This window comes from Accipiter gentilis, chromosome 7, assembly GCF_929443795.1.
Source record: "Accipiter gentilis chromosome 7, bAccGen1.1, whole genome shotgun sequence".
NCBI lineage: Eukaryota > Metazoa > Chordata > Aves > Accipitriformes > Accipitridae > Astur > Astur gentilis.
In genome coordinates this window covers 7,730,456-7,745,564 of record NC_064886.1, presented here as the reverse complement: position 1 = coordinate 7,745,564, position 15,109 = coordinate 7,730,456, and the positions used below count along the sequence as shown (strand labels likewise).

Below are 15,109 nucleotides of genomic sequence, written 5' to 3'. Positions count from 1 at the left end.
GCTGTTTAGGTCAGCAGACTGTTCTACCACATTGCAGCAGTATTGCCCTTTTGTAGTACAAAAGTTACTAGTGATTGTTTTGTTCTGAAAAGAAATGGGCATGCGTGATTTGCTGCGCATTACCTTTAGTGTAGTGGGACTGATTAACACGTAAATTTTAAGTATATATTATCACATCTGTTGAAGTTGACCGAGGTGTAATGTCTTGACGTCTTTGGTTAACACGCGGTCAATCTGAAAAGCAGGGCAAGGCAATACAGAGCCCTGAGAGATGTCTTACTTGTCAAAGTGACAAATTGCCCTTTCTGATTCAAAGGACTAGCTTGCATGGCAGAGCTAAGTAGCTACTGGAAAAAGGGAAGGAGAGCATGGGAAAAATACCCTATTTGTTTAGGCCTTCCCCTGTATTTTTTGTTGTTTGTTGCTCTGAGTTGAAGTTCTTTGTTTTCCTTGGTCTGAAACAACTTAACAGCAGGTTGAGAGGAGCAAAGCCTCTGGGATTCTGCCTCTCCCACTTCTCATTCTTATAAACTGTTTACAATCTCCTTCAGTTTTCTAGCGTTGTATGGAAAAGTTCAGTGGGTCAGCTTTCCCTTTAGCTTCATCCATCATTCCAGTCAATTAGAAATAGTTGAGGGCCAATTGCCCGGTCTTCCATTAACTGAGACACTTCAGATTGTTTAAAATAGCATAAAAGCCCTCTTTGTTGACCGTTGGGCAAGCACTGTAGATTTCCCTGTGATGGGCAGTTACCGCGTGGCTGAACAGAACCCCAGTGTGTCTTGCAGTACTTGAGGGATGAATATTACTACTACAGGCCTTGTCTGGGTTTTGATTCTTTCTCCTTCACCTCCGCCTCTTGCTTTCCCTGAAAGGTGTGATGCCTTCAGATGGTGAATTACCATGCCTGCTTGCAAAAAAAGCTGCTCTTTGTGGCTTTTCAAAACTTCTGTAGTTGAGGGTTTTTTTCAGTTACTGAAATGTTCCTTTTTAACCTTGGTGCTTTAAAAGCTCTTGGCATTATTTGTTAGTCACTTGTCGTGTGTGTTTCTAAAGGACAAAGGAAGTGTGTAAGTGTTCAGGAAACAGTTAGCGCATTGTGGTGTGTGGCTGAGTTCATTCTGGTACCCAATGCCAGGACAGCCTTCTTTCATTTAGGGCTAACATTTTCCTTATGTTCTGAACTGACCAGCCTTAGGGTAGAGCTTGTGTGAGAGCTCCAAAAGAGAGCTTGAAGCTTGTCATAGGTTAATGTGTTTGGGTTCACACTGAAGTGAGCTGAATCCATTGCGTATATAGATCTATATATGTATTTATAGATATATAAAAACCACATTTTGTTTCACGTGACATTTAAACAGAGAAGTAGGCTTACTAAATGGAGATGGGTATATCTGCAACAAAGTAGATATTTCTGTATTTCCATCTTAAAATCATTGTCTATCTTGCGAACTCTCCTTCCAGCGGTGTATACTGCCTAGGTTTCAGTACAGGCTGGTCTGTGTGCTTTTCATTGTTCCAGAGCAATTTTGCCTGAATGTGTCATCGTTTGATCCCAGCCGTGCAGCAGTGTTTCTCCTGATTGTGAGGAGTTTGGATAGGTGTGACTAAACACCTGTGCTTGGTGCTGAAGACCTGGACCTTGCTGCATTTTTTTGAACTGGAGGTGTGCAGCAGTCCTTGAATGTAGGGCCTCCAGGTTCTTCCAGAAGGTGCCCTGCCTTGCGGTGTGCTGTATGCAAGCTCTGCTGTACATGAGGGTTTACCTGTTTCTCTGTTCCTGAAGCACGATCTAAGAAGAGTAGGACAGTTTACTGTACGGCTGCGCCTCAGATGATACAGGCTGAGGGATGTGCATGTGCCGGTTAGCTTGGATTCCAGCTGTTGTGCTACTGAGATGCACAGAAAGCTTTCTGGACAAATCCAGGGCAGAGAGCACAGCAGGGGTTCTTCAGGCTGTGGTGAAAGAAAAGGGGCTCTGACAAGGCAGGAGGATGTGATAGTAAATCAGATTTCAGAGTCTTCAGCTGCTGGGGAGCTGGATCTTTTACTGGAGAAAGATCTGCCACAAATACACCAAGTTCAACAAACTCTAGCAGTGGTTTTCTTCCTCTTTGATGTCCCATTGGGATACTAATCTGATGCAGATCTCAAGATAGACGTTTTCATTTGGTGTGTTCCTGCAGACTTGCCTTTTGTTTGTCTTCCTTTCTCCTCCACATGCCTTCAGCAGATAACAGCTTGAGGACATGACAGAGCTGGAAGTGCAGCTCTAAGTTGGAAGGGGAGACCAGTGGGGCAGACTGTCAGCCTGAGACTTGACTTTGACAAAACCAACGTTTGCCTGCTTTGCACTTATAATCTCATGCTTTGCCGAGATTGAAGCTTTAATAAGTAATTTAAACAAAGAGGAGGAGGAGGAGAATCCACATTTAATTCAATTAGCATTGTTGTCCAATGCCATTAATTATGCCCAGACTTGTAATCTGTTTCACAGGAGTTGATACACGAGCTTTGTCTGTGCTGGGGTCGACTGAGGACAAGTATGTCCACTGGTGTAGAATCCAGCCTTTGTGCTTTGCAAAAACCTTCAGATTTGGTATCTGACAGTAGCCTGGAGTAAGCAGTAGCCTGAATAGCATGCACTGCAATCTACTGAACAAAGGGTATCTCTGGGAGAATGATGATTCGATGTACGTGTTTTCGGTGTTTTTGAAGAGGGACTGTTTTAGTGGAAGTAATAATCTCCTGCAATTTTATATTATTTCCAGACTGTTTTAAATTGTTTCATAGGCAGAGAATAAAGAACTTTGTTTACTGTCTTAAAGTAGGATGTCTGATCCTCCTGGGGGAGGTTATTCTTTTATTAAAAAAGATATAAAATAGCTACTTTGATGGAAATATAACTCTAGGAATTGAAATGGTGATGATTATAGAAGCTGTAGCATTTTAATGCAAAATAAGCCCTAGGAGATATGTGCCCTAAATGGTAAATCACTCTGTTTTCTAACAAAACAAGAATTACTGTTATTTTATGATTCTTGCTTATTTTACAAGGTCTTTAGCTATTTCATCTGCACTTAGCTTTTACAGGCTGGAGATAAATTGATTGTTGTTTTGCTTTTTAAATAGCTTGGCTTTTCTAAAGCACGCTGGAAATGCAAGCACAGATCAACAGGATAGGATTCATTTGGTACTCAAAAAAGCAGGGAGAAAAGCCATGACTACTGACACCATATGCAATAACCGGATTGGAATCTGTTCTCGTAATTTGATGGTGTTTTATAATCTTCTTGGAAGGAGCCAAACATGATTATTTGAAAGGGACCTCCTGGGTAACTCTTAGCAATTTTTGGGTGGATATCACCTTGAAATGTGTGTGTTTATTACAAGAGAACTCCTGCTGCCGTTTTAGAGGGGCTGTGGGGATCCCCGAGGGCACTGACAGACCTCAGTGGTCCTCACCAGCTTCGTGTGGGGCTTCTGCCCAGAGACCTGGGAGCTCTATTTAAGCCCAGCCCTCAGCCCTCAGTCCATGCTTGGGCGGTGCTGGAGGAGTACTGGTCCCCCACTGAGCTACAGCCATGCCTGTGCCTGGCCACGGATGCCATTGATCCAGACCCCGACGTGCAGGCTGACTTCCCAGCCTGACCTCAGGCCTGCCTTGACACTGTGGACCTGCCTGGCTATCGTTGGACTCGATCCTAAGCCTGACCTGCAGATTTGCTTCCCAGGTTGACCTTGAGCCTCCCTCCTCCCCGCGGTACTGCCTCTTGGTTGGACCTGGCCGCCATCTCAGGTCTGCCCCGCTCGCCTCGCTCAGGTGCTGTGGAAGTGGGCCCCAGCCAGCGAGGCCCCTGCCCGGCCGTCCAAAAGATCCCCTCAGCACCCTCTCCCTCGGGGAGCTGCTGGCCCTTGAGGCTCCCTTGGACACAATATCTGCAGCTTTGCTGTTGTGCCAAAGGGAGGGTCCCTGGAGGAGAAGGGAGCCAACCTGCGGCAACTGTCAAGGATCTTGATTGTCTCCCGCTGAAGAGGACTAGAAAGAAGCTCCCTTTAGATTTGGTCTTCCCAGATGCTCAGCCGATGACAGTGATTGCTGTGGCATGGCAGATCCCTCTTCTGCTGGTGAACACCCTCTTGTTTGACAGTAGGGGAACGACCACAGGGTCTTGGTCGGTGTGGTAGGAAAAGAGGAGTTGTCTGGTTGCTTTTGCTTTGAAAGCCCCGGCAAGGTAAAGGGATGAGCGTGTGATGTACTAAACTGGAATTACCTATCTCTAGCAGGCAGTTGAACTACTGGTAGAATTATTCATTAGGGGTGTTGTGTTCCAGCTCTGTCTGGCAACTTTTGTTTTACTTTGAATAACTAGGCTTACCTGCCAAATGTTTGGAATCTGAGATGCTGAGGTGTATTTAGCAAAAGAGCGTCCTAAATACTGACTTAAAGCTGAGCACAGAGGAAGGTGGTTGAAAGGGGTAATGTGTCCCAGTTTCTGCAATTTGTGATGACCTAAAATCCTTAATGATGGAAACTAAAAACAGATAACAGAATCTTTGCATCTTTTCTACATTAATGTTAGCTTGTGACACCTCCAAGTTAGCAATGTGGAGAAAGTACTGGTTTTGGAGATCAAAGAACCATCTCCTTTAGAGAATTCGGGAAGTAAGCTGGATCGTATGCTGTCCTCTTTGCTCACTGTGTTTCCTCAGTAGCTCACATAATAAGTAGGAAGACACGAGAAGATGCAGTCTGGTTAGTTCTCTCTGTGTTGGGATATCTACCTTGAACTTTGCAAGCTTTTATTCTTTTTAATGCTTAGGAGAGTCTCCTGCTAACAATACTTTTCTCTTGTAGGAATGCAGATCTGTACCATATCTCCCTGAATCTTCATTTTGGAAGCAGCCAGAGGATAAAGACTGGCGCAGTGCTCATTTAAAGTCAATATGCTCTAGTTTGCAATTTGCTCGTGTTTAAGTGCCCAGCTTTAAAGGTTTCCTTTGCCCACAGGCAGTCTGAATACAAAGGGAGGCACTATTTTTTTTCATAAAGAAAAAGTTCTGCAAAAGCTCAAAGGGCAAAATATTTCTTTCCACTTTCCATCTCCTCAGGTTTATTATCACAAAGCAGAGATTGCCTCTGATGAATCTGGAGAGGAGCAGAGAGATGTAAATTCACGCAATCACTTCAAGATGTAGCTAGAAATGAGGATGGTGGATGAGATGTGTGCATGTACATATATGTGTGAGAGGAGTGAGAAGGTCCCACCTAGAAGTGGTTTTGGCGTTCAATGCCTAGGAGATGACGGGGAAGTTTACAGGGACAAGGTGTAATGGAAAAAATCTCTACATGTAACTGTTTTCTTTGCTGTTGCAAAGGCTGGGGTTGCATGAAGATGAATAGAAGTTCTGAGTCTTTATTGCAATATTGTGTAAATTCTTCTGTTTAGAGGGGAGCTTTACTGTGGGGTGGGGAAAAGGGAGCTGCAGTTAGACTATAGCATCTTCAAAGGGGTCAATATATTTGTCCCAGGAGCTAGTTTCCCTTCTGAAGCTGTGGGCAGAAGACACAATGTGACACCTGAACCTTACCATAAAGGATTTGGTGTGCATAAGTTATTGGCCATAATGATTATGTATTGCAGACTGGAAGGAGTGATTTTCTTTAGGATTTCAGAAGCCTTTGTCTCATTGTCTGAGCCTGTAGCCTGAGTTATTCTGTGGTTTCAATAGAAATGGAAGTAGTGCCTGCTTATATCACCTCTGGTAGTCCAGCATGTGTTACCTTTGAAGGCTGTTCATGTTGCATTTTGACTGAGATGATTGCCTGAGGTTTATTGTCATGGTCTTGGTTAATATTGGCGCTTACCTGAAAATGAAAGCGGCTTCCTTACTGAAGTCCAAGTTCCAGAATGTCAGAATACAGCTGTAAGTAAAGGAGACTAAACAGGGGCATTTCAGCGTGTTTCAAATGAAATGATAGATCACGCAAGGATTAAATTACACTTTGCACCGTGGAGCTTAATGAGACCTCAGTACCCTGCTCCGTCTTAGCAGCATAAGGTCCCTCGGAAGGATACTGTTCTTCAGGGCTTGTGCAAAACATGGTACAGCAAAAGGGGCAATCCAAAGTTCATCTTTGGGATGAAATGCAATTTTTCTAAATAAAATGTTACAAAATAAAATGTTGTAGGTCCCTGGTGATGAAGCTGCTCACAAGCAAAGAAGGTTTAAACCTTTATGTAATTACACTCACCTCCTGCATGGCAACGGCTTCATCCCAATCAGTTTGTTTTCCTGTGATGTGAAAAGGTATACTGAACTTGCCTACAGTGTTTTCTTTAGGGGAAGCGTGTTCACTTTGCAATTTAGGGCTCTGTGTCATTCCTTTCCTTTTTTCTTTTTTTAATAATAATATTTTTATAAGTGTGTCTGTGTGTATATATTTGTGTGTGTGTGTGTGTATATATTCCCTAATAAAGGATGTTCTTTATGTGCCTGTTTGACAAGATGTGCAAATAGAAGCCCTGCTTTGGCTTTGAGGCCTATGTAGCCTGATACCTTCAGGGCTTATAATGAAATGAACAGTCTGTCATTTCATTTTACCTAGTTGAGGTTTCAAAATGCTGGGGAAAAGTCTTATTTCTCAGTAGGTAAGCCAGTTCTTTATTGGTCACTTGCTGTGAAACTTCTGAAATCTATTCATCTACCAAAGGGGAGCTTCTCCAATTTCTGTGCTGAGACACACAATTGTGTAAGAAAAAGGAAAGTTCAGACATTAGTGCTGGTGAGAAGCTGAAGCGTTCTATTTGGGCAGTAGCCCTGCAAGAACCAGCCATTGATCTACTTTTTTCCTGTTTAGTGTTTCTTTATGTTGTCTATCTGTTACAAATTTTAAATAAGCTTATAGCCAGTTAGATCTTAGGGACTTAGTGAAGGGAAGATGTCAGAAGGGTAGCATTTCACATAATTCAGCCATTAATCTCTAGCTATCCATTTTTTTAAAATTATCATTGCTTTGGACGGTTTGAGAAAGGTGTCAGTTTAATAGTAGGTCTTGATGTTTTATAGCCTTCTGTAGTCTGCAACTGAGTATATTTTATCAAATGGAAATAAACTTTTAATGGTGTGCAAGATTAACTGCTCTGAAAGCCAATGGTCCTGTTCACTGCGAAACTGAATAAAAGTTTTTACGGACAAAAATTCCACTTTTCCTACGCTGGGCATTGAAGGGGTAGCTTAAAGTAGGTGTAAATATAAGGTAGTAGTCTGTTAGTCTGTAGTAGGTTGCCTAGATGCCTTGATAGATGCTTCATATGATTTCCATTTACTGAGCTGAGCCCAGTCATACCAGCATAGTTGCAGCATGCTTTTTTGAGACAGTAAATACTTCTTTCTCTGAATCTCTACTTGCAAGTTGTTGAGTAAAATGTGTTTTTCAATTGAATAAGCTGAAATCAATAGAATAGTTATGCCATGATAGTAGAAGTGAAAAGTTAAATTTTTCTACCTGCTTCTTTAGGAGCAAAGCCCCAGTAACCAGACATCAATAGCAATGATGCAAGAGCCTCAAGAAATGGTGGAAGAGACAGTTACTGTGGAGGAAGATCCAGGCACTCCCACTTCCCATGTGTCTATTGTCACTTCCGAAGATGGAACCACAAGGAGAACTGAAACCAAGGTGAGAGGTTAATAACCAGTGAGGAAAATGGCAAAATACCACCTAATCACAAAATAAAAATAGCAGGGAGTAGCATGAGTGATGACAGTCATGCTATTGTGATCCTTGGTGATTTTGAATGTTTTATTTCCTAGCAAAGCTGAGTCCAGGGCTTTTTCAGTATTGCCTCTATGTCTAATTTGCTCCCTATCAGCTGTGCTGATACAGCTGTTCATGGAGCTGTGAACTGAACAGTAGAAATTATCCAGGTTAACCAAACAAAAACACTAGAACCCCTTCCCAGACTGTTTATTCTTCTAAGATTCACTTTATTTTACTGAAACAGTTCACAGCATTGCCCTGCAAACACATCCAATGATACAAGAATTAGATGAGTTGGTAGGGCTTGGAGTAAATTACTTTTGCAGCTGAGGAAAACGTGCTTGGAAATATGTCTTCAAATTAGTTACGATCTGTAATAACAATATGTGATTATGCATTTGTCCTTTAGAACAAGGAACATCCTATTTAAATAACACCATAGTATTTAAGTAATGCAATAATCTTGCGAATGGAATTTTACTCCTGATGCATGAGGAAAGCTGGGTGTATTCTCAGGTGACCTGTACCTCAGGTTCGGCTGGATTACAGGTGTTGCATATGTTCTAATTTTCCTGATGTCTTTTTGCTCCCTTGTGTAAGATAATTTTGCAGTCTCTGTTCAGCAGGTGCTGTATATTCATGGCTGCCTTGCGTGCTTTCTGGTACCAATGGAACATTAAGACGCCTTGTCATTTGGGTCTTGGAAGTTGAGCTGAAATCTTTGTTAGATTTTGGTCTTGTGAAAGATTAAGGGCGACTCTGTTTTTTAAAACTTCTTAACAGCACTTATTAAAAAAAGAGACTTTCCAACTCTTCCTGTGTTAAAAGGAGTTGAACAGAGATCGCCACATAAATCAATGTTTTTACTGGCGTTCCAGAATTGCAGTCCTCTAAGATATCTATTCAGGACATCAGATCCTCAGGTTGGAGTAAATGAATGTTGATTTCTTGAGGTCAGTGGGCCTGCACACATTACTACAAACTGAGTTACCTGGTTTAAAATTTGTTGCAATTAGAAGATAAATATAACTGGCCTATTTTCTCATTGTTAGAAGGAGAGGAAGGTCTTAAAAATAAAAGACAAACAAAAACCTCCACATTTTGATTAGCTCTTCAAATAATCTAATGTATTTAGTTTGTGACTTACTTGAAAGAAATACTGTTTTCTTTCTAGTAGCAGTGACAACAAGTATTTACAGGAAGGAAGTGATAAAATTACAGTGGTGATGGACACCTTTTTATATGCACTAATAGTAGTGCATAGTTTTAGGAGACTGTAAGTGCAGCTATGCAAGGGAATAAAACAATAGCTATGACTGTAAAAATAGAGGAGAGGCTGTGCAACGGTCCCTAGATAACAGGACCACATGGAATGAAATAGTTGGTCTGAAATAGTCATGCCACTGATAAAGCTGCATGTTTGTCGTAGCATAAAAGGTGTGATTTTTCTCCTGCTATTTTTCCATCTTCCCACAAAAAAGGACAGTGGCAGCTCCAAAACAGGCATTGTATCTGCATATGGGAAAATAAAATTGAAAAAATAGCAACCCTAGAGCTGCTGTTCCATTTCAAAGAGCAAGGCTTGCTTCTGTTATTGTAGTTCATCCCAGGCACTGAAGTGTGTCCATAATGGGCAGAGGGTGCATAGCTGTCTTGGTCTGCATTTATGTTGTTTCAAATAATGCCATTGACTTCAACTTACATACTGTCTGGGGGTGTTTCCTAGTATTTCATAGCTAAAAAGACCAACTCTTAAAATAATAATTAGCAAAAAAAACCCCATTTGTTGAGAAAAGTGGTTCTGAAATGTCAAAACACAGTTGGGGTTGGCTTAGCCCTAACTCTGTCAGAACAGGTGCTCTGACTTTGCTGAGGTGGTTGTCGTCTCTGAAATGGTTTTGTTTTGACTTTTCCTTGCTGTGATAATATGGCATAGATTTAGATATGAATCTCGGGTCAGATTTTATAATTTTTTTTAATCACATTGGTCTTCAACTTGCTTTTTGTTTTGGTAGAGAATGTGAAAATGAAAACTGTTGTCACTGGGGTTTAGTAGCATGAGTTAAGTGTCCTGGAATTAATTGGCATCAACTTACTATCACTTCTAATAAGTATCATCATAGTGCTTTCATAGGTCATACTATTATATTTGTGAGAGCCTTACAGAGAAAATTACAGCAAAAGCTGTAAATGTGAATGCTCCTGTATGCCACTGTGCCTTTATTCCCCCTTTCCCTGTTGTTTCAAAACCACAATTTATAGAGGTTATTATCTTCAATATTGTATTAAGTAAACAACCTTAATCTAGAAGCATTGACAGTTTTGCTATGCTTTTCCCCACATCTTTGAAGATGCCTGTAGCAGTGATGCAGAAAGAAGGCATAAATAGAATTTAATATTTGACATATTTTAAATAGACACCATCTGCCTTTTCAAAATGAGATACCTCTCAGTAATTTTCCCCAAACTGTTATTCTCTTAGTCCTATACTAAAGTCCCTACATAACATTCATTGCACAAAAGATGTAGCAGATAATACTGCATTTCAACTTTATAGGAAGCCAAATACCTATCACACTAGAACAGTGAAATTCACCTAGGGGAGAGACTACCACTTCTTGCCTGTTGGCTAGAACACTGCCATGTGTTAAAGGGAGCCTGTTTCTAAGTGGCTCAAGAGAACTCAGTAAATCAAATTAGATGTGTGTGTGCTTATGTTAATGTTTGCTTTTTTCTTTCTTCAGGCACCTTTTATCTTTGAAATGCTGAAAGATTGGAGAGATTTAGGTCACTTTAATTCATTGAAAATAATGTTTTATGATAACAAACTGTGAAATCAATCTGTATACAAAGTTGTTTAATTTGTAGTCCATCCATTTGCCTTGTGCTTTCTAGTACTCAGCAAGGCCAGATCTTTCCCAACAGTGATTAACTGCTGCTCCCACTTCCTAGCACCAGCGATGTGAAAGTGCTTGTGACTGAAACTGTTTGGTTGTGGTGGTGCCAGGTACCCCAAGATGCAGTTTTTTGGAACTTTGCAGAAAATTCAAGGGAGTTGGGTAATAGAGCGGGCATGGCTTTCAGCCGTAGTTGAGGGCCTTCTCGAAATGTGAAACATTAAGCTTGAAATTGAAGGGGAGAAATTTGAGCTGTTGTTTTGAAAACCTACAGGGCAAGTTCTTACACAGCATTTAATAGAAAGGTAATAGCTTCAACCTGCTTGGGCTGATTAATTTTTACAGTCCGTAGTTCAAAAATGAGCTCTCAGAAATGCTTTTTCAGAATGCTTTTATCCTCATGCATTCCCTCTCATCTGTTTTTTGGTTTATGACATAGTTTCAACAAAATTTTTAGCCCTGTCAGCTTTTATAATGTACTTAATTTACACACACACACACACACCCCCTCCCAAAAAAAACAAAAAAAACCAACAGGCCAAAACAAAACCAACCTCAGTAACAAAATGGAAGGCAAAATTATAGGTACTGGTTAAGATAACTTCATTTGACCATGATAGCCTACTTCAACTGAAATCTCAGTATTGTCTTTCCTCCTCTTGTGTCTGAGCACTGTGCACTTTGAAGGATCTACTTGTACCATCTGCACATGCATCCAGTAAGTCCAATTATTGGATATTTTAATGTTTGTTCTCCTATCCTTCAAGACAAATAGAACGATGAGGGACAGAAAAATACAGAAGATGCTTCAAATGTGTGATTATTTCCTTTGTGTTCTGTTGGCAAATATATTTCCAGAAACAGAATTAGTGAAACATTATCATGGGGCCTGCAGAGGAATTATTTAACAAAATAATTGCGATCTGGGAGGGGAGAACAATGGTAAGGTCAGTAAACTTTATATTCTGGGGTGGGGGAAGAAGCAGTGAAAGCACTAACTTGCAGTCTCATAGGATTTTGGTTGCAGAGGGCCTGAATAAATTGGTATGTTGGAACTTTTTTTACTGTGGTTGAAACCTTGATATAGTTTACAGGGAATAAAGAATTGAAAATATATTTTAGGCATACTTAGGCAACATCCTCATAGGGAAGTAATCTGAAGCTTTTGTCTGATACTCTGAGATTGTAGCATTGAAACAATTGAGCACCTTTGATTTGTAATTTGGCTAAAAACCCCTTTAAACAGGTTTTCTTTAGAGATGGAAAGTAAACAGAGGAAGTCCAATTACACTTGCTCAAAGTAACTTTTATCCCCAAATTTTTCATTTGAGCATATCTGTTGTGAGGAGTTCGTGCTAATAAATCTTTCTCATGATTGGGTGCATCTGGAGGATCAGGTGTGTCTCAGATAAGACAGTCTGCTGGGACTTCCATTTGGAATAGCTTCATTCTCTCTGGCTAATGTATCAGTATTAAGAAAACCACAAAAATGCTGGGGGAGAAGATTACTGTGCTGTCAGCTGCTGAAGACTGCCTGTGTTCTTTTAAGAGATATAAATGAAACATTTCCTTGAGCTGGATTTCCTGAAATAAAGATGTTTGATTTGTTGGTGTTGTGGTGGTTGGGTTTTGGGGTTTTTTTCGCTTGGAAACCTAATAAATGGACCTTTCTCTGTGTGCTGGCTAATTGCTTCCAAAAAGCTTCCCTTTATTGGCCTGTAGGCAACAAAGTCTGTTTATCACATGATGAATCTTCTATCTCAGTGCCTATCCCTGACAAATGAGGCATGAGTGCAAATATTCCCCCTCTCTCAAAATATAAAAAGCCTTGGTTTGATTGCCACACCATAACACCTTTAGCATTATTGAATGCTTTTATGCTATGAGAAATGTTTACTTTAATGCTTGAGTGAAATGTTCCTTTTTATGTGTCTGACAAGGGAGTTTTGATTGTCCTGATTCCTTCTACTCGTTAATAGGGGCAGCATTCAGAAAATAATAGAGGTGAAGCTGTGCTAACATTGTAAACTTGTTCTTACATGTGCTGGCTGATGCTAAGTGTGTCTTTTTGACTGGCCACAGCCATTGAAAATTTGTTTATGCTAGTCTTGAAGACAGGAAAATAAGGCAAATAGGGGAAAAAAAATAGCAAATTAATCACCCACATTCTGTGTTCGTTGTATTAAAAAAATATATCTCTAAATACTCTGTAGAGTACCAGAGCATGGTACTCATTAAGTGTAACTGGTAGGTCACAAATTGTCTAGGAATTGATTTTTAGTGTTCTGAAATCCTGCTTTCTTTTTTGTGTACATGTACCGAATATTGGTAGACTGTTGTCCTTGCTGTAACGTTTCTGCGTTGTTACCTCATCCTGTTTGACAGTAACAGTGATTCTGCAATACAAATTAAATAGTCAAAAATGAGCAAGAGTCCAGAACTGGCATTAGGAATGCTGGATGAAGACATACAGCAGCGATGCCTTCTCTGCAAAGCCCTTGTCCAAGGATCCTGCAGGTCAAAGCTTGCTCCTTCTTTCATGCTATTGCTGCAGCCAGATGTGGTATATTGGGTATCTTGCATTGTTTGATCTTGACAACTTTATGAAAAATGACACATGACAAACTATGCATGCATGGCAACATCTGTCTTCAAAAGCAAAACTCAGAGTTAGATTTAAAAAATCTGGTTCCCGTTGACTAGTTCTGAAAGAAAGGGCTTTGTGAGGTTATGCGAGTGTTGCTCTTGGCATCTAGAAAGCTGCCTCTTTGTTCCTTCCTGGGTGAAAGTATCAATTTCTGATTCATCAAATTGTTGAAATGCTACCTTACTTCCTGTTATTCCCGTTACTGGTTCCCAAATTGAAGAATGCAAAGGCCCAGCACTTTGAGCCCAGTTTTGTCATTGCTTTGCACAACTCACATATTTGAGGCCTGAGAAATGTTGCTTTTTCTACTCTTAGAAGATCACTTACGCGCATACTCTTTGAATAAAACTATTGTTTCAGACTTCAGTAGGAGAATACTGAGCTGTGTTGCCTTGTGTATAACCATTTTACAAAGAGTTACTGTAAACTATGTCAGCTGCTGCTCTTCTCTAAATGCTGTCTAGTTTTATAAGTGCCATGATGGTAGTCATGCTTATGGAAAGTAGAAGTATTGTGCGCAGGTAATAAGCAAAAACTGCTGTTGCGTTCTATGTCATGAAATAAATGTTTAGCTTCTAGTTTCCTTTCTTTTAGTTATTAAAATGTGTACTTTAAAAACAGGGGGGGGAAGAACATTTGGAAACCTGGAAGCTGGCATCGTTCCTGATGCTTAATTGCTAAGGAAATCCCTTTGGGTTAAAGAGGAAAATTCTTTCAGCTCTGGCCAGATTAGATACTAAGGTCATGTTGGTACCTGGCTATGCTTTATTCAGCATTGTGATGCTGTTTAATTATGCTGTTGGTGGAGAGCCATTTGTGCTGTTTTCAGTCTTGCAGGATTTCATTACTTCATTAGGCTGAAGTATCATTTGCTCACAGATGTCTTTAGGAAAAGAAATGCTGTTTGGGTGAATTTTTTCTATTTGGGGTTTTGTGTGAAAACATCTGGCTAGAGGACATCTCTGGAGCTGCTTCGAGAGGTGTACTCTTAATTATTTTGTTTTAGTAGCAGCTTGGCTGATCTGGTGCCAATCTAAATATTGAAATCGGAGGCTATAGGTCAAAATATCTATTTGGACTTCAGAACCACTGAGAAATCCAGGAATACATGTTATAGTTACTGTTTCTCTTGATCTACACATTTCATTCTGCAGATTACATGAAGAAAAGTGGCATTTACTGATGCTTATTTACCTCTGTAATACTTCAGAAACCCAAAATACCTCTTAACAATTTTGGTTTGTGTTCTTCTCCCTGTGTGTAATACTCTCTGGTGGATTGATTCTCCCTCTCATGTTTGTGGGTGTGGTGTTTTGTTGCTTGGTTGCTTTTTTTTTTTTTTTTTTTTTTTTTACAAAGGGCTGAAAGCATTTACTAGGGTTAGGGTAAGTTTTTATAGGTTAAAGTAACTTTATTAGTGTTAAGGTAACCACGGATAGATTGGCTTCTGCTGGACTTTGTATGTTCCCCAAAAGAGCTTTTGCTGGTCACTCTGACGACAGTACAGAACTTGATGGACCCCAGATACCAACCAAAACAGAAAGTCCTTTGCTAGTTTGTAAATAGTAGTGGCTTTTGTCCAGTACTGTTTTATGCACATTACCAGACCTTTCCCATGAAGGCAGAGTGTTCTTGGAAACTCTTGAGGAGTCTTTGTTCTTACCCTTTAGCGAGAAACCCTCAACACAAGTCCCCTCTGGACACTTAACCATTTCCAGTTTTTGTCACTTATGTGAAATAGTCTAATTCTATCTGTGTGGATATGAAATGTGATTTATAGGAAGAAAAGATAAAGAAGTATTT

General features: G+C 40.3%; 1 protein-coding gene across 12 annotated transcripts in view; it reads left to right on the top strand.

Annotated features, from left to right (window-relative positions):
* The window catches only part of ARVCF (ARVCF delta catenin family member), a 297,786-nt gene that overhangs the window by 197,188 nt on the left and 85,489 nt on the right, over window positions 1-15,109 (top strand). For all 12 annotated transcript variants that reach the window (XM_049806997.1, XM_049807006.1, XM_049806998.1 and 9 more), the window contains one exon: window positions 7,523-7,681. In XM_049806997.1, coding sequence (XP_049662954.1) covers window positions 7,523-7,681 — 159 coding nt within the window. The remainder of the gene's footprint in view (window positions 1-7,522; window positions 7,682-15,109) is intronic.